The sequence below is a fragment of the Mustela erminea genome, chromosome 10 (assembly GCF_009829155.1).
Source record: "Mustela erminea isolate mMusErm1 chromosome 10, mMusErm1.Pri, whole genome shotgun sequence".
Lineage (NCBI taxonomy): Eukaryota > Metazoa > Chordata > Mammalia > Carnivora > Mustelidae > Mustela > Mustela erminea.
This window is the reverse complement of record NC_045623.1, coordinates 85,064,118-85,088,462: the sequence shown is the minus strand read 5'-3', so window position 1 is coordinate 85,088,462 and position 24,345 is coordinate 85,064,118. Positions and strand designations below refer to the sequence as shown.

Genomic DNA, 24,345 nt, shown 5'->3' with positions numbered 1-24,345 from the left:
CCTGCACAGGACAGTAGGTGAGACAGAATTGTCTGCACTTTGAAAATGCTGTCCTGCTGGGTACGGGAGTGTGTGCCTGTGTGTGTGTGTGTGTCTGTTTGCGTGTGTGTGTGTGTGTTTTTGTGTTTGTGTCTGCGTGCAAGTGGTGAGCAGTATACAGGCTTCAACAGTGTTGTGAGAAAAGCACAGAAAGGTACAGAACAAGTGTTATTGGAATATTTTCAAAAAGATTTTAGTATATTGGGGTACCTGGGTGGCTCAGTGGGTTAAGCCTCTGCCTTCGACTCAGGTCATGATCTCAGGGTCCTGCGTTCGAGCCCCGCATTGGGCTCTCTGCTCAACAGGGAGCCTGCTTTCCCCTGCCCCCCACCTGCCTCTCTGCCTACTTGTTATTTCTCTTCCTCTCTGTTAAATAAATAAATAAATGAAAGATCTTTTAAAAAATTATTTTAATACATATCTTTAAAAGAAAAGAACTTTAGAAAAGTCATGATACCATTATCAAATTAAAAATAAACAATATCCGGGACACCTGGGTGGCTCAGTTGGTTAAGCAGCTGCCTTGGGCTCAGGTCATGATCCCGGCGTCCTGGGATCGAGTCCCACATCGGGCTCCTTGCTCGGCAGGGAGCCTGCTTCTCCCTCTGCCTCTGCCTGCCACTCTGTCTGCCTGTGCTCGCTCTCTCCCCCTCTCTCTCTCTGATAAATAAATAAAATCTTAAAAAAAAAAAAACAATATCCCCCATCATCCTGCCTCATAAATGGTTTTTCTAGTTGACTTGCTGAAAGCAGCAGCCAAAAAAAGTCCAAATACTGCATTTGGTCCAATGTCTCTCCTTAACCTATTGGTTTCCCCAAACTCATTCCTGGCTTGTTTGTTTGTTTTTTGTTTTAATTATTTGTTGATGAAACTGAGTTGTTGGTCCTAAAGTTTCCTGCATTCTGGATTTTCCTGATTGGTGGATTCCCTGGATTTCCCTCTGGTGTTATCGACTATGTTGTTCTGTGCCCTGTATTTATTTCTTTGAAACTAGGTAGTTCAATTTCATGGTTTCAGGTGGATTCCTAATCAGTTTTAGGGTAAAAACATTTCCTGGGAGGACTTGTCTTTCTTTTTAGTGAAATAACCATTCTTACATTATTTATTCTTTTTCTGCCGCATTCCTTTTGTCTCTTCCCATGGAAAGTACCCACTGTTTTGACTCAACTGCTACCATTTTTTCCATATGGCTTTTTTCTTTTTTGATACAGTTTTTTTTTCTATTGTGGTAAGAACATTTAACATAAAATCTCCTCTTGTAACAGACGGTTAAGTGTATGATGCGTTACTATTATCTGTAGGCACACGCGGTATAGCAGATCTCTAGAACTTGTTCATCTTGTGGAGCTGAGATTTTATGTCCATTGATTATCGACTTCCCAGTTCCCCCTTCCATCAGCCCCTGGCACCCACACTTCTAGTTTGACTGTTCAATACCTCAAATAAACCAAGTGTGCAGTGTGTGTCCTTCTGTGACTCGCTCATTTCAGTTAGCATCGCGTCCTCCATGTTCATTCACTGCAGCTGTGCATGCTGCAGTATTTCCTCCTTTGATAAGGCGGATAATATTCCATTGTAAGGATAGACTGCATTTTATCCATTGTAAGGATAGACTCCATTCATCCATCCTCAAACATTCAGGTCTTGGCAGCGGCTGACAGTGCAGCGATGAATATGGGACTGCTAATCCTAGAGATCCTGATTTCAGTTCTTCTGGATAAATACCCAGCAGTAGGGTGGCTTGATCATACTGAATTTTTTTTTTTAAAGATTTTATTTATTTATTTGACAGAGAACACAAGTAGGCAGAGAGGCAGGCAGAGAGAGAGGAGGAAGCAGGCTCCCTGCTGAGCAGAGAGCCCGATGCGGGACTCGATCCCAGGACCCTGAGATCATGACCTGAGCCGAAGGCAGCGGCTTAACCCACTGAGCCACCCAGGCGCCCCATACTGAATTTTTTGAGAAGCACCATCCTGTTTTCCAGGAAGCGTCCGCATCATGAGGCATTCCCTCCAGCGGCATAACAGCGTTCCAGTGTCTCCATGACCTTGTCAACACCAGTTGTCTTTTGTTTTTTGATAACAGCCTTCCTAACAGGTGTGAGGTGACATTTCATTGTGGTTTCGACTTGTGTTTCTTTTATGACTAATGACATCCAGGCTCTGGTCATGAGCTGGTTTGCCGTTCATCTGGCTTCTTTCACGTTTTGTCACATCAAAGCTTATTCCTCAACGTATTATAATTTATTTTATTTTATTTTATTTTATTTTACTTTGCAAAAAGGATGTTATGATGTATGCAACATTTTTGGACATCTTGAAAAGTGTACTGTCACAGTCTAAGCTGCGTCACTGCTGCTGTGTGTCCCTAAGGCCCACACCGCAGGTGAGCATGCTGCGGCCAGTCCGTTTGCTCTTCCTCTCCAGGCGCTGGACTGTTTCTAGGTCTTTGCTACTGTGAGATCTGCCACTCTGAATACTCTTGCTTGTGACTCTGTGGAGTTACTGGGCATAGATAGGGCACCTGATTGTTCTGCCATGAGATCATGCTGGGTGGTTTTCCAAAGTGGTGGTACTTCTTGGTGATCCCGCACCCCTGGTAGAGGCTGGGTAGATCCGCATTTTCCCCAGCGCTCGGCATCATCAGACTTTCAACATTCTCCCGGTGGAATGGATGTGAAATGGTTTCTCCTGTCTTGATGTGCATGTCCCTGATTACTAATGAAGTTGGATATCTCTTTGTGTATTTATTGGACACACATATTTTCTCTTCTGTCAGAGACTTTGTGACCTTCCCTTCAGTGGACTGCACTTGCTACCCTTGCTCCCTCGGCTCTCACTCCCTCTTCGAACCTTCCCAGTGGAATATAGATTGGGCAGCTGTACAGAAGATGCTCTTGAAAGTTCCTTGCACGTGGCCAGCCCAGGGGTGGCATTTCTGTCTTCAGCAGCTGATCTTTCTCCACCTTCTTGTTCTCGACTTTGCCTCCTCCTCGGTCATTCCCACCTTCTCTCTCTAGCACTTTCCCACACTCCCCTGAATGTTGACTCTCAGACCTCCATTCTCAATCTTCTTCTCTGCCTACATGAATTTCCTAGGTGAGTTCTTCCAGACTGAGGTTTTCAATATCTTCAATGGTCTCATCATTTTCAAATTTATATCTCTAGTCTGGACTGTTCCCCCGAGCTCCAGACTTGTGTATCCCTCTACCCACTTGCCATTTCTGCTGGATATTTCACAGGCACTCAAATTTAACTTGTTCGGAAATGAACTCTTGATATTCAACCCAAACTTCTTCCTTCCCAAAGTTTTCTCCTAGGAAACCACCGCCAGCCAACCAACTGTTCAAGTGGTAACACTTTGGTGGTATTCTTGATTCTTGCTTTCTTCTCTTCCCACAGGCAGTTCACCTGCAATTTTTCAGTCCAATTCCAAAATACACTTGGAATCCATCTAATTTCTTCCCCGCCACCAGGGCAGAGTGCAAGCTGCCATCACCCCACTTCCTAGGCTAGTGTAGCACTCACTCACTGGTCTTCTCACCCTGACTCCTGCTTCCTACTATCTAATTTCCACACTGTAGACAAAGTGATTTTTTAAAAGAAATTTTATTTATTTATTTGACACAGAGAGCAAGCAAGAGAGAGTGAGAAAACATGCACAAGTAGGCAGCAGCACGCAAAGGGAGAGGGAGAAGCAGGCTCCCCTCTGAGCAAAGAGCCTGACGCGGGACTTGATTCCAGGGCCCTGGGATCATGACCTGAGCTGAAGGCAGGCACTTAACCAACTGAGCCCCCTAGGTGTCCCCAATTTGATTTTTTTAGTACCCAAAGATCATCTCTCTTTTCTTCTTAAAACTTTTGGTGGCTCCCTGTTACTCTCAGAATAGAATCCAGGCTCCTCACCCTGGCTGGCAGGGCTCCTGCCCATGTCTTTAGCTGCATCAGTCCCCACTGAGCCCCTCACTCACCTGCTCCAGTCCCAGTGACTTCCTTTCTGCTCCTGGAACAACTAAGCTCCTTCAGACTTAGGAACCATTGTATTCACCTGCCTGAACACTCTTCCCCTTGCTCCTGAGATGACTTCCTTACTGTCCTCTGGTATGTCTCAGGTTGGATGTCACCTCTTTGGGGAAACCTTTCCTGATGGCTCATTCTCAAGGGCGTTTGCTCCTCACTATCAGATAATACTGTCACCTTTTTTATTATCTTCGTAATGCATCAGAATCTGTAATTATTCCTATTGGGTTTTGTTTCCTTGCTTATCATCTGCCTTCCCCGCTAGTGCACAGGCTCTGTGGGTGTGGCCACATTGTCTACTCGTTACCTTTGAATTCCTAGCACCTGGCGCAGTGCCTGGCACATAGTAGGTGTTCGATAACTACTTGTTGAATGAAGGATGAATGAATGCATCATTCACTATACTGGGAGCCCCTTGAGGGCAGAAATTGTTTCCACAGTACAGGGCCTGGCACATAGTAGATGCTCTATGTTGGAATGGAATCAGTCTTTAAAAATTATGGGAGTGGGGCGCCTGGGTGGCTCAGTCGGTTGGGCACTTGCCTTCGGCTCAGGTCATGGTCTCGGGGTCCTGGGATCGAGCCCCGCATTGGGGCCCCTGCTTGGTGGGAGTCTGCTTCTCCTTCTCCTCCCCACTCATGCCCTCTCTGTCTGTCTCTCTTTCAAATAAATAAAATCTTAAAAAAAAATTATGGGAGCAACTTAAATTTAAAGGAACAAAGGAGGGAGAAGCTCTGCGGTCCTCTACCCTAATTTATTCATAATGTCACCCCTCTTCCATGAGACACACCAAGTGGCATGTGGCTGTGAGCCTCACGCTTAGTGGTGGCGGCTGAAGCCACCATGCACTTCCTGTAGCACGTGCTGTACAAAGCACTTTACGTGGCGTTACCCATGTAATCTTTATAACACTTCTACATGGGGGATACTGTTATCAGACCCATTTTACAGGTGAGAAAACTGAGGCATGGGGGGTGAAGCAACTTACTCAAAGTCCCAGCTTTATAAAGGGTATTAATCACAGCTAATAAAGAGTAGAATTTTTATACTGCAGACTGTGAGGTGCCTGGGGGTAGGGTACATAGCCTCTTTGTTTTTGATTAGCTGGGTGTCACCAGAGAACAAGCTCTTCGCTACTTTCCTATGAAATTGTTGCCTCCAGATAAAATCTTCTCACCACCGGGCATTTGGACATTGCTGATTTTTTTTTGAAAATTTATTTATTTATTGGAGGGGGGAGTGGGAAGGGCAGAGGAAAAGGGGAAGGGAAGCAGACTCCCTGCTGGGTGCAGAGCCTGATGTGGGGTTCGATCCCACAACGCTGAGATCATGACCTGAGCTGAAACCCAGAGTTGGTCGCTCAGCTGACTGAGCCATTCAGGCGCTCCGGCCATTGCTAATTTTTGGTTATGTTCATTCATGTGTCCATGAGTCATACCTCTGCCTAGGATGCACTTTGTGAGTCTCTGTGTGGCTGATTCAAGTTACACACTGAAAGTGGGTTCCCTTTAAAAAACTGTTTTATGATGAGCCCCTAGAATAGGATTACCAGGTAAACAGATAGGAGCCTTTTTAGGTCTCTTGATACATATCGCCAGATTGTTTTCCTCAAAGCTTGGCCCAGTCTATACCGTTAGCAGCTGCACTCATTTCATAATAAGCTCACTATCCGTGCATGCTGTGACTTTTTCTGGTTGGCTAATTTATCTGAAATGGTATATATCTCAGTATTTCTTTCATTTCTGTCTTCTTGACAAGGATAAAGCATTTTATTGTTTTATTTCCTTTGTTGTCAATATCTTTTTATATTCTCCACTTACCTAATTTGGAGTTTTTTCTTACAAGTGAAGATGAGCTTGCATATGCATATGTGTGGGTTTTTCATATAGTATTTGACATAAGTAGCTTTTTCATCAGTCTGTTGGTTTTATTCGAGTTTTGTGATTCTTTGTTTTTCCTTCCTAGAAGTTTCAACATACTCTCATGTGTCTTAACTAAGTGCTCTGCAATTAATAGGGAGGGAATTTGTTCCTCTGCACCTTTTGTGCTCTGCGGGTTATAGACCGCCTTTATGTTATACATATGTTTTCCATTGTAGAAATAGAAAGTGTTGTGCTCGCTTTGGCAGCACATGTACTAGAATTGGAACGATACAGAGAAGATTAGCATGGCCCTGTGCAAGGAGGACATGCAGATCTGTCAAGTGTCCCTTCTCTGGATCCCTTCTCTCTGTTGACAGGGTTGGGCTTTCTTAATTGCTATTGTATTTTATTCTAGTGATTTGTGGTTACAAAGTGTGACTCTGTCTTGTGTATTGTAATAGCATTTGTCAAGCGTGGATCTGGTTAGTTCTTAAGAATTCTTAAGAAATGATCTCTAATGCTTTTTGTTTTACTACTGCTTTGCCGTACTGTACACTAGTTTTATTTATTTCATCTCTTGTCTTTATCCTGTCCTTTTGATATATTTTTTTCTTTGTTCAGCCTATTCCATAGTGTTTTGGCAATAGCTTTGTGCTGTGTTTAGAAAACTGGTGGGGTGCCTTCTATTTCCAGCAATGTGGTGGTCCAGATACTCTGAACAGCCTCCCCACTGACAACAAAGAAAACTGCATCCTGACTTACAAGAAAGCGGGGGATCCTTCAGAGGTCAAAATTAAGTGAAAGCAGGCATCTCCACTTAGAGTAAAAGCCAGCCTATTCTCCACCCACTAGCCAGAGGGATTCTTTTAAAATGTAAGTCAAATCATATCAGGTTTTATTGAAACTGCCCCAAACCCTGTGCTGGCTCCCGTCTCACTCCAAATTAAAGCCAAAGTCCTCCAAGGGCTTCTAAGGCCCTTTGGGATCAGCCCCTGTCTCGTCTCAGATTCTCTCCCTCACCACAGTCCCTCCTGCTCATCCCATCACAGTCTTGGCAGCCTCCCTGCAATTCCTCGAGCTCCCCCAGGCACGATCCTGCCTTAGCACCTTTGTACCAGCTTTTCCTTCTGCCTGGATCACATTTCTTCCAGGTACCACTCAGGCTCACTCCTTGACCTCCTTTGCATCTTTGCCTGAAGGTCAACTTCTCAGTGAGGCTTTATGCTTTATTTAATCCTGCCACCTGCCCCTCCCCCTGCTCTTTTCTTTCTTTTATTCAATACCATTTATTATCTCCTAATTTACTATATAACTTACTTCTTTATTTTATTTACCTCCCTCCTGATGGACTGTAAATATGATGAGGACAAGGACTTTGTCTACTTTGTTCATTAGTGTATCCCACACATGTAAAATTATGACTATTCAAATATGTGGTAAATGAATTCTTTAACTCAGAGAGAAAACCTAACTCTGGAACTGGCTTTCTCTCTGGGAGTGTATGTTGAACCCTTGTGGCATTGATCTTTAGTTTTGATAGCTGCGTGGGTTCCTAGGGGCTCAGTCAGGATGGAGACTCTGATAGGATCCCTTGCAGTAAGCTGGGAACCACCCCCAAAGGTCCATCATCAGTGTAAGGATAAACCAGAAAAACACCTACCCCACAGAAGAGAACAGCAAAAAAACACATGTCTTTGGGATCTTGGTAGTGGTTGGAAGAGGGCACAAAACTGAGACTTTACAGCCCTAAGCTAATCTTTTCTTGGGTTTGTTGCCCAAATTTATATTAATTGTGTTGTCTGAAAAGCCTCAAGGCTAGAATGTATTATATCTTGCAGAAGCAAACACGTCCCTCTGGAGTGGAAATCTTTAGCCTAGACTTTTAAGAATTCTCACAAATAAAGTGCCAAAGTACATGAATTAGCAGTCAAAAATCACAAAACACAAAGAAACAGGTCACTGTTGAGGGAAAGCCAGCAGAAGTAATAAACAACAGAACCAGACCTGAAATTATTTCATGTATTCGAATTCTCAGATGTTAAAGATAAAATAGAATGTTTACAATGTTTAAAGAAATAAGGAATTGTGACAAAGGGATACTTGTGTGGCTTAGTTGGTTGGGCCTCCAACTCTTGATTTCAGTTTAGGTCATGATTTCAGGGTCATGGGATCAGCTCTTCATTGAGCTCTGCATTGGGCTCCACACCCAGTGTGGAGTCTGCTTAAAACTCTTTCCCCCTCTCCTTCTGCCCCTGCTCCCCCACTGTGCTCTCTCTTATTTTAGTATATGTGCTGCCGAAGCGAGCACGTGTGCTCTCTCTTAAAAGAAAGTTTGAACAAAGAATAAGCAAATATAAAAATATGAACTAGCAGATTTTTTTAAGTGGGCTCCATGCCAACCTGGGTCCTCAACTCATAACCCCGAGATCAAGACCTGAGCTGAGATCAAGAGTTGGCTGCTTAAATAGCTGAACTACCCAGGTGCCTCTCCAGTAGACTTTTTAAAAAAAGATTTTATTTATTTATTTATTTGTTTGTTTGTTTGTTTGTTTGTTTATTTATTTATTTGACAGAGAGAGACACACACACAATGAGAGAGGGAACACAAGCAGGAGGAGTGGGAGAGGGAGATGCAGTCTTCTCGCTGAGCAGGGACCCCAATGCAGGGCTCAATCCTGGACCCTGGGATCATGACCTGAGCTAAAGCAGATGCTTAACGACTGAGTACCCAGGTGCCCCACCAGCAAATTTTTAAAAGGATTAAATAGAACTAAAAATAAAAAAATATGAAAATTGAAATAGTGCACAGAGTAAGCAAGCTATTAGAGACAGTTAAAGAGAGAATTAGAGAATGGGAATATAGAGCTGAAGAACTGATGTCAGTGTAGCACAAAGACAAGGAGATAAAAAATAAGAAAGGCACAGGAAGTGGCAGACAGAATAAGCACACATCAGACACAATGTCTAATTCTAGTTTCAGGGGAGATTGCCTGAGGATACAGAAACCCTACCAGTAATCTGAACAGGATTTCAGTATAAAGAATTTCAGTATAAAGAATTGTCAACTTTAAAAATGGTTAATTACTAAAAGGGGCAAAAGCAGTTACTGCTGTTAGTAAGAGAGAGTGAACAAGGAAGCAATTTGGAGGAGGGCTCCTCCCTCCAAGGCTGAGGTTGAAACCTTTGAAGAAAGGCCATGACCATCACAGAGACACACAGCCTATCAGTGGCAAAGAAACTTGTCTAAGGGTGCCCACCACAACTGGATCATAGGGGTGGTTTGCTTCTGAGTGGAGGGGAAGCTTGCTGGAGGGTTCAAGGTTCAGTCCAAGGCTGAACTGAGGTGAAGGCTACCAGACTCTCCTATGCTGAGACATGGAGGCCACACAGAAAGCAGCAGGCTGAAGAGAGAAAGTCTCTTCTTCCTGATATGCCTTACGGTGTCCTTCTAGCAACCTCTGTTGACAAAGCCTAACACAGAGCTACCTGGCAAAGAATGTTCAGCTCTAGTACTACAAAGCAAGACAAAGAAGGGTGGATTGGGGACTGAGAGGCCAAAAGTTAGTAACTGGCAGAAAGTCAATAGAATGGGAGAGAGGAAGACATGTCTTCAGATTTAGGAAACCCAACAAATCCCACACTTAGACAAATAATAGTAAAACTGAATACTGAAGACAAAAAGAAAATCTTAAAACTAGTGAGGGAAATGAGACAGATAGACTACCTATCGAAGAATGACAGACTTAGAGCTTTTCTCTATAACAGTGGAAAGTGGGAGATACTGGAAGAGCAGCTTTAATATACCAACCTAGAATTTTGTATCCAGCAAAATCGTTTTTCAAGAATGAGTATGAAATGTAGGCATTTTCAGACAAGCAAAGAGCGAGAGACAAAACTTCACTAACAGAAATTCTAAAGGATATATTTCAGTCATAAGGAAAATGACTCCAGAAGGATGGTCTGTGTTGCAAGAAGAAATGGTGACCAAAGATAGCTAAATATGTGGGTGTATCCAAAGGATCATTGACTGTCACTACTTCCACCACCAATAACATTTAATTCGTGGGGTTAAAAACAGTATTCAGGGGCACCTGGGTGGCTCAGTCATTAAGTGTCTGCCTTTGGCTCAGGTCATGATCCTGGGATCCTGGGATCTGGCCCACGTTGGGCTCCTTGCTCAGTGGGGAGACTCCTTCCTCTTCCTCTTCCTGTGCCTGCCACTCCCCCAGCTTATGCTGTCTCTCAAATAAATAATAAATAGATAATATAATGGATAATAAATTTTATATATTAGAAATATATATCTATAGAAGTAGATGATATAATTGCCAACATTGAAGGTAATTAAAATGGTTTAGTTTAGACACCAGCATTTAAAAAATAGACAAGAAATATAGTTTAGAGCACAGGAAAGCCCCATATATATCTGGAAACTTGATTTTCAACAGGGCTTGCAAAACGGACCATTGGGGATTGTTTAATATATAATGTTGGGACACCTGATTGTCCAAATGCAAAAAATGAAATTGAATCCCCATCTCAATGCATGTGTGAATATAAATCCCAGAAATCCATATAGGAGAATATCTGTTTGACCCTGAAACAGGGAAGAAGAGTAAAGAATCTCTTACAAACCAAAAAAGGAAAAGACTGATATTTGTCTACATTAAAACAAAGCACTTCTGTTCACCTGTTAGTGAAAGGAAAGAGGCAATCAGACCCTGGGAGAAAATATGCAAACACATGTACAACTGGATAAGGAATCAGTACACAGAATTTATGAAGGATTCTCTTTTTTAAAAAATATTTTTTTTTATTTGAGAGGGAGAGCGCACACACACACAGGAGGAGAGTGCGAGGGAGGAGCAGACTCCCAGAAGAGCAGAAAGCCCGATGTGAGACTCGATCCCAGAACCCTGAGATCATGACCTGAGCCAAAAGCTCAGTTGCTCAACTGACTGAGCCACCCAGGCGCCCCTCTATGAAGGATTCTTACACAAGAATCTTAAGAAAAGAAAATAAGAAGAAAAGCAGTAAAAAATAGAAAGCAATAGAAACATAGACAAAAGGCTTTAATAGGCAGTTCACAGAAGAGGAAATCCAAATAGAAAATGAAAAAAGTGCTCAACCTCTTTGGTAATCAAGGAAACACAAATTCAAATGAAAAGGAGACATCATTTTCTACTGACTAGATTAGAAAAAAATTAAAGGCATGACAATATCAAGAGCTGGTGAGGGTATAGAGTAGTTGGATCTCTTAGACACTGACAGGTAGGAGCTGGTGTTTCTATTTTGGGAAACCAGTTAGCATTATTCATATAAAGTTAGACATGTGTGTACCCTACCTTCCAGCAATTTCTTAGATATGTTTTGTAAAGAAACTCTTGGCATGCGTATTTGAGGAAATACACAAGAGTGTTCACAGGAGAAATTTTTTTAGTATAAAACATTGGAGTCAACATTAACGTTTGTTGGCAGGGTAATAGATAAATAAATTACGGTGTATTCCATATAATGAATTTGATGCAGCATATTGTGAATTATGGCTACAGATTTCAGTTGGATGAATCTTGGGAATGTACGTTTCAACAGTAAAAAAAAGCAAATTGCAGAGATTACGTACTCTATGGTTTCATTTTACATAAATTTCAGAAGCGTACTAAATACTGTGCCAAACAGAACAGGAGAGTAACGAAAACAAAATCCAGGATAACAGGTACCTCTGGAAGGGTTAGGGAAGTAGCATGTCACTGGGGTGGGGTCACATGGGGGTTTCAAAGATCTTGGAAATTTTATATTTATTTAGCTGGTGGTGGGTACACAGATATTCTTTTTTTTTTTTTTTTAAGATTTTATTTATTTATTTGACAGACAGAGATCACAAGTAGGCAGAGAGGCAGGCAGAGAGAGGAGGAAGCAGGCTCCCTGCTGAGCAGAGAGCCTGATGCGGAACTCGATCCCAGGACGCTGGGATCATGACCTGAGCCCAAAGCAGACGCTTAACCCCCTGAGCCACCCACATTCCCTACACAGATATTCATTTGATTGTTATTCTTTATATCTTACATGTACAAAATTTTTTGTAGGAATTAAATATTTAACAAAAATTGAGTCTGTCATTATTACTTATTATATTCTTTGATAGGCTCACATTTATTCTTTTATCATGCCACTTCTAACATTCAGAAAAATATCTTGGGGATTTTAATTAGTGGTAGCCTACTTAATCTATTTATTAAATTGGGGAGCATTCTCTTTTTTGCTTTATTAACGTTTTCCAGCTAGGAGAGGTAGAGCTCTTGTATTTTATTTCTCTCATTAAGGTTATATTATTCTCTCTGAATAAGTTATTGTGGCTCAAGTACATCCAAGAATTTAATAACATAATGCTTTCATTACTATTGTGAGTGGAAACATTTCCCTGTGTTTCTGAGCTGAGACAATGACTTGCATGCTGAGACACTGATTTCCCCCCCAAACTACCCATTCCCTTTGGATTTTCCAGGTAGGCAAACAAGTCATCTGCATTTTATATATATTTTTTCACTTCCTATATATTATATTTTTTATTTCTTTTTCCCCCCCAGTAGCTATTGCCCAAAGAAACATGATATATAACGTAGGAATGGTGACAGAAAGCATCAGACTTGGGTCAGAAGTCTGGCTTGTCAAGTCAGAAGTCTTGACCAGAAGTCTGGCTCGAGTCCTGGCTTTTCCATATAGCAGCCGAGTAACTTTAGGCAAGTTAACTTAATCTCCCTGAACCTGTTTCTCCCGGTTCTTCATCAGGAAAATGAAAGGTTGAACTTAATTACTAAGGTTGGTTCTGGTTCTGAAATGAGGCCATTCTAATGAATTTCCATTAAGTTGGACTCGCTCTTTACCTTAAATAGTCTCTCTGCATTGCAGGGTTTGACTTTGTCTGTAGTTTTAATCAAGAATAGATGCTATAGGCTACAGAATATTACCTTCACACATACTGAGAAAATGAGATTTGAATTGTAGATTCCTCTTTTCCATATTATGATGAAGCCAGTGGTCGCCTGGCTCACATTGTCCCTGTCTTCCAGAGAGAGGTAAATTGTCTGTATTGTTCCACATAGAGGAAAATCACTGAAGGTGATTCTTTGGCTACAAGGGCAGATTGGGTTAGTTATGGTTTCATTTTAGATTTTCCTGTATGTTCACAAGTTAAATTCTGACCATATGTTTTTGTTCTTTTCCCCCCTTTGTATGTGCTGCCTTTGTTCATTCCATTTTTTTGTTTTTAAAATATTCTTGTGCTCTTTATGTAGAATAGAGATTATTGATTTATTCTTTAAAAGTTGGGGAGTTACTTAAGGACTCCATCAGGGCCAGAAGATATTTTAAATGTTTGGCCTTGTTTCTTGTGTGGATCCACTAATTTATTGGGCCTCTTTGAGGAGGGCACCCAGTTGGGTGCAGCTGGATGGCCCCTTGCCTGGGACCACTCGGAGTTCTGCTACTAACTCCCTCCAGAACCTATAACAGGTCACTTCCGTTCTCTGACTTTTCTCATCTGTAAAATGGGGACTGCAGCTGCCGCCCAGATGGGGTGTGAGGCAATGGTGGGGGTGCTCTGTAAACTCCCTGCCCTCTCTCTGGGAGGGGCCTGATAGATTGGGCAGCTTGTATTTTTACAGGTGTTTGTCCGTTTCCACTCAGTTTCCAGACTCATAAAAAGAGCTAAGACTTAACAAGCCTGTTGCCACATGCCTTTAGAATATTTATTTTGCAGATTTTTTTTTTTTGTTTCCTTTTTTCTTAAAGACAGGGGAGGGGGAGGAGACAAAGATGTATTTATTTATTTATGTCAGAGACAGAGTGCACACAAGCAGGGGGAGTGACAGGCAGAGGGAGAAGCAGGTTTCCCCCCCACCCGCCGAGTAAGGAGCCCAATAGGGGCTTGATCCCAGGACCCTGCGATCCAGACCTGAACTGAAGGCAGAAGTTTAACTGACTGAGCCATCCAGGCATCCCAAGGCGGGGCTTGAAGTAGCAAAAGGGAAGCTTTGCATTATTTCCTGTGAAGTTAAATTTTTTTTATTTATGTCACTAATAAGAAGAGAACTCTTATTGTAACACAAGGGTGTCTTTTCTCCTTTATTGTGAAAAAAACTTTGGAACCTCTTTTCTCAGGATCCTCATGGATTCATTTATATAGTATATCCTCCCAAAAGCTTTAAAAGTTAGCTTAATGCTTTTTAAGAAGTGGAGCTAAGGGAAATAATTCAGAGCAACTGAGATTAATTTTACTTAGTAACAGGAATCTCATAAACAAGAATGTTAAGTTATATGAACAAGGATATATTTGTTTCCCTTTTCTAGAATATATACTTCCTGGCTCCAAGATTGAAGCCTGGCACATAGTAGGTGCTCAAAAAGTATTTGTTGAATGACTCAATCAATGAATATGGATAGCTTGAATTTTTGACTTTAATATGTGCATGCTTTTCTTTACTAATGAGACTAATGGCTTATTAGCTTTTTATCATATACATGAATATTATTTCTGCTTATGCAACCTGTGGCTTTTCTTTCTCAATTTTACTCACTCCTGCGGCTGGCTATGGTATTGTAATACTTTTTGTTTTTCCCCTGTTGGTCTTCTCCACTACCTCCTTCTAGACTCTTCAGAGGGCTTCTATTAATCTCTTCTTCCTTTCTTCCTCCCTCCCTCCGTCCCTTTTTTTCTTTTTTTCTTCTGGTTCTTTTTCTCATCACCCATGTATTTCCTATTCATTCATTCATTCATTCATTTAAAAGGTATTATTCAAAAAAGCACCTACTCTATGCCAGACTGCTAGGGATGGGGGAGATGGGGGTGAACGAGATGGTCATGATCTTTGGGGTCATGGAATTTAGAGTCTGACAGGGAAGACAGGCCTGAACAGATACATTTCACAAATACCTAATTATAAATTATGACAAATGCTATGAAGGCTAAGCTTGTTGGTGGGGGGTGGGGCATGGAGCCTTAGGAAAGGCTTTCATGAAGCTGTTGTAGCTGAGATCTAAAGGAAAATTAGGAGTTGGCAGGGTTGGGGCCTCAGGGAAGAGCAGGGGGAGGGCTGGGGTTGGGGGAAGGGAAGCGAGGTTTCCCTAGGAGCCCAGAGCAACTGGCTTAATGGAACATGGTAGCGCAGCGGGGACGAGAGGACTCCAGGGCACAGTCAGGGCTTTCTCATATCCGTCTTTCAGTCAGGACTCCTCCTCTAGGACCTGCCTGGCAGAATCTCACACTGTGACAAATTGCACTGGTTGTCCGCAAATGGTCTGTGTTATAGATTGCTTTTCTGCATTTTTAAGTCATCTAAGAAAAAAAATTTTATGTAATTTGTAGTTCTGTCTTTGGGCAAGTCACATAACCTCTTAGAGCCTCGGTTTTCCTGAAATGGGAGGAATTTTGTCTACCCCTTGGGGTCCTCTGTGACCTCTGCTGGGTCACCCTGTGATTACCTGTTGGAGGCCCATCTTCCTCCCCAGACTGAGAGCTGAGGGTGGGAGAAGGTCTAACTCACCTGTGTTCTTCTGGCTCCCGCGACAGGGCCTAGCATGGAATGAGGGCATCTGGGAGGCCTTCACAGAAGAGGAAGCCCCAGGGCTGGGCCCGGAGGCCACGCTGAATTTGAGGGAGGGGGAAGGGCTGGAGAGATGTGGACAGACCCCAGGTCTGGAAGGTGGCAGATAGGTCAGTGAGGACCAAAGCAGAGAGGAAGTAATGATAACAACGATAATGATGGCGCTATCTCACTGGGCCCTTGTCGCGTGCCAGACACTGGTCTAAACGCCCTACACACACTCATTTATCCTTTCAGGGACCCGATGAGTTAGGTACTATAATTATTTCCATTTTACAAAGGAGCATACCGAGGTTCGGAGGGATTAAGTACCTTGCCCAAGATCACATACCTAGTAAGTGTTGGAGCCTGGATTGAAGACCAGGCATTGTGGCTTCAGAATGTAGGAGGCAATGAATGCAAAGGAGGAGGAGGGGCTTAAACGCCAGGCTAGAAGCCCCTTCAGTCTTTATTGTACTCGTTATGGGAGCCATGGAAAGCTTTTGAGGGAGGGAGTGCTCAGGCTGTGCTCAGGGTGCCGAGGAAAGCTGAACGTGACTGTGCCTCTCTCCTGCAGAAATCATCCGCGGATCAGCCCCTGTACAGCAGCAGCCTGTGGGGCCCTGTGGCCGACGGCCAGGACTGCGTGGCTGAGGGCCTGTGGCTGCCGCAACTACACGTAGGGGACTGGCTGGTCTTTGAGAACATGGGCGCCTACACCGTGGGCATGGCTTCCCTCCTTGGGGGGACCCAGACCTGCCGAGTCACCTATGCCATGTCCCGGGTGGCCTGGTAAGGGGGCCCTGCTGAGAAGGCAGTAGGGGAAGAGAAGGGAGCAGGTGGGGAATGAGAAATCTGAGATCTGAGACTGGTTTTCATGTAATCCAGTTTGACGAGTACTCTTGGCTATTGATTCCAAGTGAGGCCTGCGCTTGGCACCTGGCCTTGGCCATAAAAGAGACAGAGCTTCCCTTGAGCAGCTCAGCACCCTGTGAGAGACACAGAGCAGCAGACGGTCCTCCTGATAATACAGGGGCCGGGGGTGGGGGGCGCTGAGGTTGGGCTGTGGAACCGGAGAGCCCTCCCTGATGCCCAGACTGACCTCCCAGAGGAAGGAAGATATGGGAGTCAGCCGGCAGGAGGCAGTAGGGGGCTCCGGGCAGAAGGAGCACAGAGTGAGTACGCTGCCTTCAAGAAACCACCTGAAGTTGGTTGTGGCTGGAGAGGGAGCAGGGCTGGATCTGCGAAGGGCCTTGAAGGCCGAGTGAAGGGCTTTGAGTTGTGGGAATCATGGACTGATAGAAGCAAGGGACAGACGTGGTCTGGTTTGGATTTTAGAAAGGGCACTCTGGCTCCTGGGGGCAATAAGAGGGGACGGGGGCAGACGTGGATTGAGCAGACTAGTTGGGGGGCTGTTCTGTGGCCTGGGAAAGACTTGCCTGCTGACTGAGCCTCCTCAGGAAATGCACACCACACTCCCCCTGCTTGCCTGACTGGACCGGTGCTGGGATCCAGTGAGGCAAGAGGGGCACGAGCCCTACAGAAGTCACGTTTGTTGAACCCTCCCGTCAGGCCTCTCCTCTCCACTGCACAGAATCAGTGCTATCACAAAGAGGGAGGTGTGGTCAGTGGTGAGGGGACTGCTGTGGGGGTGGGGAGGGACAGAGCGGTCACAGGGCCTTCCATGCCGGGCCTCAGCCTGTGCTCTGGAGGACATGCTGGATGCTGGAGCACCCCACCCCCCAACAGTGTTACCAACCCCCAGCCCTCACGGGGCTCAGTCTCAATGGCACGTTTCATTCATCCAGTCAACAGACCTTTGTTGTATCTGCTCCCCCCAGGGACAGAGGTTTGGGCCAGTGCAGCTGTTGTGACATCAGGGGTATTGTGACAAGGTTTGAAAACTGAAAAAGCCAACCACACAGGGCTCCTTATCCCGTCCCTGCTCCTTCATAGCAAACACTGGGAGATGGGGTGCAGGAAATCCCTTTATTCACTGCTAGAAACAAAACATTTTTATGTATTAAACTGGCTGTGCCAGAAAGTATCAAAGGAGCCCTGCCCAGACATCCTGCTTTAGAGCCTGGCTCTGTGCCGAGTCCCAGGGCAGTGAGAGCACTCGAGCCGGCGTGGTGACCTGCGCACACAGACGCTGTTGCAGAAGCAGGAAGGTCACTTGGGAGCGAGGGACAGCAGGGTGGCGGGGTGGTCAGGGCTAGGAGTTAGCCAGGTGCAGGAAGGCAGATGGGGGGTTGGTGGTCCGGGCTGAGATGTGGGGGTTTGAGTCCAGTGCCGTCAAAGAACTGAGAATAGTTGCATGTGGCTGGAGTGGCCTGTGCAGAAGACTGGATGGCAAAGGACCCTGGAAGCCCAGGTTGGACTTGATCTCAAAGGCAGTAGGGAGTCTGTCATGGATGCCTTTTAAGAAACTGGACCAACCCATTCTGAGAAATAAGGAGATAGACAGAGGGGACTTGGCTGGGGAGCCTCCCACTGGAAAGAAGAGCCAGGCCACTGACTTCCTGTTGAAGTGAACATGTCAGCGTAGAGGGAGGCCTCCCTGCAGGTGGGAGACTGGGCTGGACAGGGCCTGAGAGCAGACCGGAGCTGCTGGTGGCTCAAGGGTGGGAATGAGCCTCCTGGAGAACTGAACTGTCTGGAGGTGGCAGGAGCAGACCGGCTAGAGATGGTGGTGGCCCTGGGAGGTGGGCACCCACCAGGAGGTTCAGAAGCTGGGCTCAGCAGGGATGGATTGGGCAAGGAACAAGATTCCGGACTTGCAGCTGAGCAGCTGGTCAGACGGTGGGGCCATTTATCAACCTGGGTAGGTAGGTTTGTAGGATTTTTTTGAGGGGGGCCGGAGATGATTTTTTTTTTTTTTAAAGTCCTAAGCCTGGGGTATAAAGAGTGTGGGCTTTGGACTGAGAGTTGTGTTGAAGTTCTCCCACTTTCTAGGGATGTGACCTTATGCAGGTCACTTCTCTCCCGGCCTCAATTTCCTCATTGGTAAAATGAGGATGATAATGCTGCCCCATTAATGATAATGATGATAATGCGGTTTGGGGGAGGACACAACTAGATGCTCTAAGAAAGGTGCCTGGCACACAATGTGTGGCCTGTAGTAAGTACCCAGTAAATGTGGGTCCCATTTCCCTTGTGGAGGTGGGCCACGGGGGAGAAGAGAGCGCTGGGGGAAGAAGTCAGCAGACCCACCCCCATTCCTGCCCGAGGCTGGGCTCTGGGGCCAGGGGGGAGCCCTATATACAGAGGGGGCTGGCTCTTTTGATGCCAGGGTCCTCTCAGGAGCTCCTGGCCTGGGGGGCCCCATGCTGGCTGCCTCCAGTGCCCCTCTCTCACCCACAGGGAAGCGCTTCGAGGGCAGCTGCTGCCTACAGAGCAGGACGAGGACACCGAGGGCATGTGCAAGCCTCTGTCCTGTGGCTGGGAGATCACAGACACCTTGTGCGTGGGCCCTGTCTTCACCCCGGCGAGCATCATGTGAGCGGACCCCGTTTCCCCCCTCCCCCCGGAGAACTCCAGCGGGGCCGCAGAGATGCCTCTGGGAGACGTGAGGAAAGCAGCAAGCAGGGACACCCTCTGGCCAGGACTCTGGTGCTCGTTCTGCTTCCCCCCACGCTCCGCCTGTAGTGTTTCTGCCCTGTAAATAGGACCAGTCTTACACTCGCTGTAGTTCAAGTATGCAACATAAATCCTGTCCCTTCCAGCTGTGTCTGCCTCCTCCGCAGCGCACGGGGCCTGGTCAGCCAGGTGTGGGGTGTTCTCGGGCTCTCCCTTGGTCTCCTTCCCACCTTTGTAAATATGAAGCAAATAAATTATTTAGGTTTTTTTTTTTTAATACTCCAGTGGAATCTAGCAGCTCAATTCACAAAGCACCCTGGGCGAGACCAGGGCCGAGACTTTCGCACCCAATACAGATGACCCCATGCCCTCTGCTTTAGTCCTGACCCAGCTGTGGTGTGGGCATCTCCCGTGGCACCCGGCTTCTCTGACTCACCTCTGTGCTCTGCAGCGGCTGCCATGCCTGGGGTCATGAGGAAGAGTGAGGTGTCAGGGCTTGAGGCGGGGGTCAGAGCTGCCGTCCTTCGGCCCTAGAGCTGTAGCTCCCTGCTGGTTGAGGGGCCTCTGTGGAACCCAAGACCCAGCCTAAGGCCTGGCCCAATGTGGGGGGCAAAGAGCAAAGAGATGGGTGTCAGAGACGTTCTGAAGACACACCCTGCACCCTTAACTATTCTTGCAGGTATGTAAGGCAGTAAGAGTAATGCAGAGATGGGGAGGCTGGTTTTGCTTATCCAGGCAATAACTACCAGAGCAGGGCTGGCCACAGAGCACTGCCACGTCCAGTGCTGAGGGGCCTGATACTGATGTCTCCTCAACTGGAAGTTCAATGTCACTGCTGGGGTCCGAGGCAATGCACCTGCGGGGAGTGAGCTGCTGAGCAAAGGAGATCAGATGTTAGAGCTCCCCTAGCTGCTACAGGGGCCCTGAAAGATTTTTCTTCTGTAATTAAGAAAAACTGCAATACAAAACTCACATGCCTTAAAACCCACCCTTTCCAAGTACAGAATTCATGGTTTTTAGTATACTGAATCTGTACAACCGTCACTACTGTCCAATCCCATGTTCATTACCTTGAAGGGGAAGCCTGTGCCCATTAGCATTCACGCCTCACTTCCCCCTTCCCCCAGGTCCTGGCAATCCCTACTCTACTGCCCACCGCTGTGGATTGGGCTGTTCTGGACAAATTATTATGAATGTTTTTATACCCTCACTTGAGTTTCTGTCTGGGTAAGCCTGGTACATGGGTTTTTTTCCCCACACTGCCAAGAAATTCTCCGACACCAGCTGGGTGTCCCTCAGTTCAACTGGATTCTGACACTATCTGCCCAGAGACAGCTTTAGATTCCACAGGTCAGGGGCTCAGTCCTACAAGACTGCCCTACTCTCCCCCTACTTCAGACCCTGATCTCCAAGCCCAGGTCGTGACCTCTGTTTGGACCAACGGGTTATAGATTGGAGGTTCCAATAACCCACTTCTTTGGGTTTAATGAATTTGCTAGAGTGACTCATGGAACTCAGGGTAACCCCTTCCTTACTATGTTCCTGTTTTATGATGAAAGGATGTAACTCAGAAGAGCCAGAGAAAGAGCTACAAGGGGTAAGCCCTGGTAATGGTGCAGAGCTCCAGTGCCCTCCCCAGGCGTCAGTCCCCCAGCATCCCCACGTGTTCACCAGCCTGGAGGCTCCCCAAACCCTATCCTGTGCAGCTTTTATAGAGGCTTCATTACCTCGGCAGGACTGATTAGATCATTGGCATCGGCGACTGAACTTGATCTCTGCCTCCTTCCCTCCCCAGAGTTGGAGGGTAGGATATAACAAAAGACACCTTTGTCACCTCGTCACTTAGGAAATTTTAGGATCTCCGTGCCAGGAATGGGGATGAAAACAAAGCACATGTCTGTTATTGAAAGTCACGATATCATACCTGGTGCACCAGTTCTAGCGTCTCAGCCGTCCTGGGTCCTGCGTTTAGCTCTGAGGTCCCCTCACGAGGCAACATGTTCTGAGTGAACTGGGTGCTTGTCAAAATCAGAGATGCCTTTTCTGGGCTGAGCCTAGTTTGTGGTACTTTGACAATAAGCAGGCTGAAAGGTCAGGACCCCAAGAGACACAGGGACCAAGCAGCCAGGGTCCCTGTATTGCCCGCTGGTTCTCAACGCACCACCAGGTTTTGCATCTTACCATGCCAGGCTCTGGCCTCGTGCGTGAGGCTGTTTTGAAGACTTCTCATGTTTTGATGCCTTTTTGATGCCAAGCAGATCAGGACCCGCTCATGCTTGTTTGGTGGAGAGGGAAGGGCAGACACAGGTTCTGCCGGAACTGGCCATCTGCTTCCAAAGGCAGCAGATGTGCTGCTAAGAGCGCTGGCTGCAGGGAGATCCAGGCATAACTCATTGCCTTGTCCACGACCAGTTCGCTGGGGAGAGGCTTCTGTGGCTTTTAAAGTGACAGCAGCTGGCACAGAGTTGGAACAGATTTCTCACTGGAGGCTTTCAAATGTTTCACGTTCCATTTGCAGCAAGAGTGTGAAATTTATACTTTTCTGAGAAACACAGAAGTTGCTGTAACTTGCTTGAGAATAATAAACAGTCATTTCAGTTGTTTTGGTTTGTCATTTCCATTTTTTTGTGAGAAGGGTATTAAACAGGTGGAGGATGTTAAGGCCCTCAGGACTCTATAGGGGAATCTGACCTGGGGTCCCTGGAGCCCAGGCTGCACAGGCATTTGCCTCCCTAAGCAGCCAGGCTGGCTGCCCCAGAGGTCACTTTCCTGTCGGCCTCTGCCAGACCCATCCTGCCCTGGGACCTCACCTAAGGGACAACCTCCTCTCAACACCTCCCCACAACCCATCTGTGCTTCCTGAGGCTGCTCCTGTGGACCCACCTGCTCACTCTGGGAGGTTCACGGACCTGCTCTGGCCACTTCCAGACCACGCTGCCACCCCTCTCACCCAGGGACTGGCCCCCTCCTGCCCCTCCACCGCCCACTCTGCTCAGAGATGGATCCAGTCGCCGCCAGGATTCCCATTTCATCGAGAGTAACATTTAAAGTCCTCATCCAACTACTTCTCCTCCCTCTCCTCCTCCCTTACTCACTCCTCCCCAGACATACCGGCCCCTCCATTCCTTGAACACGCCCTACATCGCCCCCATGCTGGGCCTGCACTTGCGGTCCCCTCTCTCTGACATGACCTTCTCAGGCTATCAGTGGGGCTCACTCCAAGATCTACTCAAATGTAGTCTCCAGGCGAAGGCTTCTCTGATCAGTCTTTAGAAAACAGCACTTTCCAGGCTCTCTCTCCTCTCGTAACTGGTTCTCTTCTTACCTATCTGCACTCACCACACTCTATTACATGTTCTTCTGTGCATCATTGGTCAGCCCCTCCAGAATGTGAGTTTGGCACCTGGAACTTTAGTTTTTTTCACTGCTAGGTCTTCATTACTCAGAACAGAGTAGGTGGTCCAAAAGCATCTATCAAATGGACAAGCGAATGAGTCTAGCATCTGACCTGTCTGAATCTGTTTCTTCCTTTGTAAAGTGGGGTTGCTAAATATATTCCCCTCAGAGGGCTATTGGCATAAAGTACTCAGCTCAGGGCCTGGAATATTATTAGATGCTAAGTAAATGATGATGAAAGGGAATTCCTTGAACATTTGCAGTGGCCGTGGCCTGTAGTAGACGCTGGTGATGCAGAGCTGAGTCCTCAAGGATCTCACAGTGCAGTGGGGTCAAAAAGGACCCTGAATGAGAATAAGGAGTCTGACCTTAATTCTGTAGGCAGCAGGGAGCCCCACAGGCTTCTGGAATAGAAACATGACACTATCTTTAAGAAGATAATTCGAAGTATATTCCAAAAGAGGCAGAAGGAGAAGAGCTGGTGGGCTGGTGATAGCATGTACTTCCTTCCCCCCACCCCAGCATGGTTAACGCAGGCCCTGCCGGGGAGCATTATGGACGTCCCAGCAATTCAAGTTGTCCTCTCTGTCTGTGCCTGTTCTGGAGGGACACTGTGGCTCGCTGGGTGTCATCCCTCCCTCTGGAAACCCACCTGCCCAGGCCAGCTCATGCAGTTGTAAAGGAACCACAGGGAAGGCAACAGGATGGGAGTTCCCACTCAACACTTTGCTCCAATGTAAATCCTCTTCCTGGCACTTCTGGGATGAGCAGCTAAGCCTGTGTAAATTCAACCAGCAAAATTATCCAATACAGCTTCCTAGCAGTCAGAGGGATCTTACTGAAACCTGACCCTGATCTTGTCAGTCCTCCGATGAAAGCCCTTCAGTTGATTCCCACTGTAATGCCAATAAAAGCGAAATTGCCTGAGACCTCTGCCCATCTTTCCAATCTCATCTGATGCCATTCTGCTCTCACCACGCTCCAGCCTAGTACCCTCTTTTCAGTTCCTCACATTTAGAGTTCTTTCCTGCCACTAGGCCTCTGCCCTTGCTTTCTCTCTGCTTCTCCTGGGCTGACTTCTCATTTTAAAGGGTCATCTTAAATCTCACTTTCTCAGGAAGGCCTCTTCTAAATACCCTTAACAAGGCAGCCCCCATCTATGTTAGGTGGAGTCACCTTTTATAGGAATTAGATCCTTGAAGGCATTGAGATAAGAAATGCATCAAGATTATCCCTGAAAGTCCTTAGAGACCCACATAGCTCCATGATCTCTCACTGTCACCCCTTCAGGTCTTTGCTCAAATGTCACCTTCTCAGTGAAGCCTTCCTGACCATCACTCTAAAACAAACACTCCCACCACAGCATTTTGTAACCCCTTTGTTCCTTTACTCTTCTCCCTCTGCCAACCCCCGCCCCATAGCTCACCATCTGACATACTATATATTTTATTTAGAATTAAGCTCTTAAAGGCAGAGGTTTGTTCACTGCCTGTCCTCAGTGCCTAGACTCTGCTCTATACATAGCTGTTCCGTAAGTAACTGTTGAGTGAAGGAATCCTGCATGTCTCAGCTTAGCTCTCTCCCTTTCGGCTAGGTAATGCTTCTTTTTTTTTTTTTTTTTTTTTTTTAAATATTTATTTATTTATTTGACAGAGAGAAATAACAAGTAGATGGAGAGGCAAGCAGAGAGACAGAGAGGGAAGCAGGCTCCCTGCTGAGCAGAGAGCCCGATGCGGGCCTCGATCCCAGGACCCTGAGATCATGACCTGAGCCGAAGGCAGCGGCTTAACCCACTGAGCCACCCAGGCGCCCTAGGTAATGCTTCTTTAAGCATTCACAGTCTCCTTTATCTACCCACCCCTATTAAA

General features: G+C 46.1%; 1 protein-coding gene and 1 non-coding gene across 8 annotated transcripts in view; both read left to right on the top strand.

Moving 5' to 3' along the window:
• The window catches only part of AZIN2 (antizyme inhibitor 2), a 44,907-nt gene extending 25,549 nt beyond the window's left edge, over positions 1-19,358 (top strand). For 6 of the 7 annotated variants that reach the window (XM_032302242.1, XM_032302239.1, XM_032302237.1 and 3 more), the window contains 2 exons: positions 16,080-16,294; positions 18,866-19,358. In XM_032302242.1, coding sequence (XP_032158133.1) covers positions 16,080-16,294; positions 18,866-19,004 — 354 coding nt within the window. In that variant the 3' untranslated portion in view covers positions 19,005-19,358. Of the gene's footprint in view, positions 1-6,614; positions 7,199-16,079; positions 16,295-18,865 lie in introns of those variants that run through there. The other variant, XM_032302240.1, reaches the window with a different exon arrangement.
• On the top strand, positions 6,172-6,277 carry LOC116568336. Its single transcript, XR_004276558.1, has one exon. It is a non-coding gene; the product is annotated as a U6 spliceosomal RNA (small nuclear RNA).
• Positions 19,359-24,345: the final 4,987 nt, after the last annotated feature.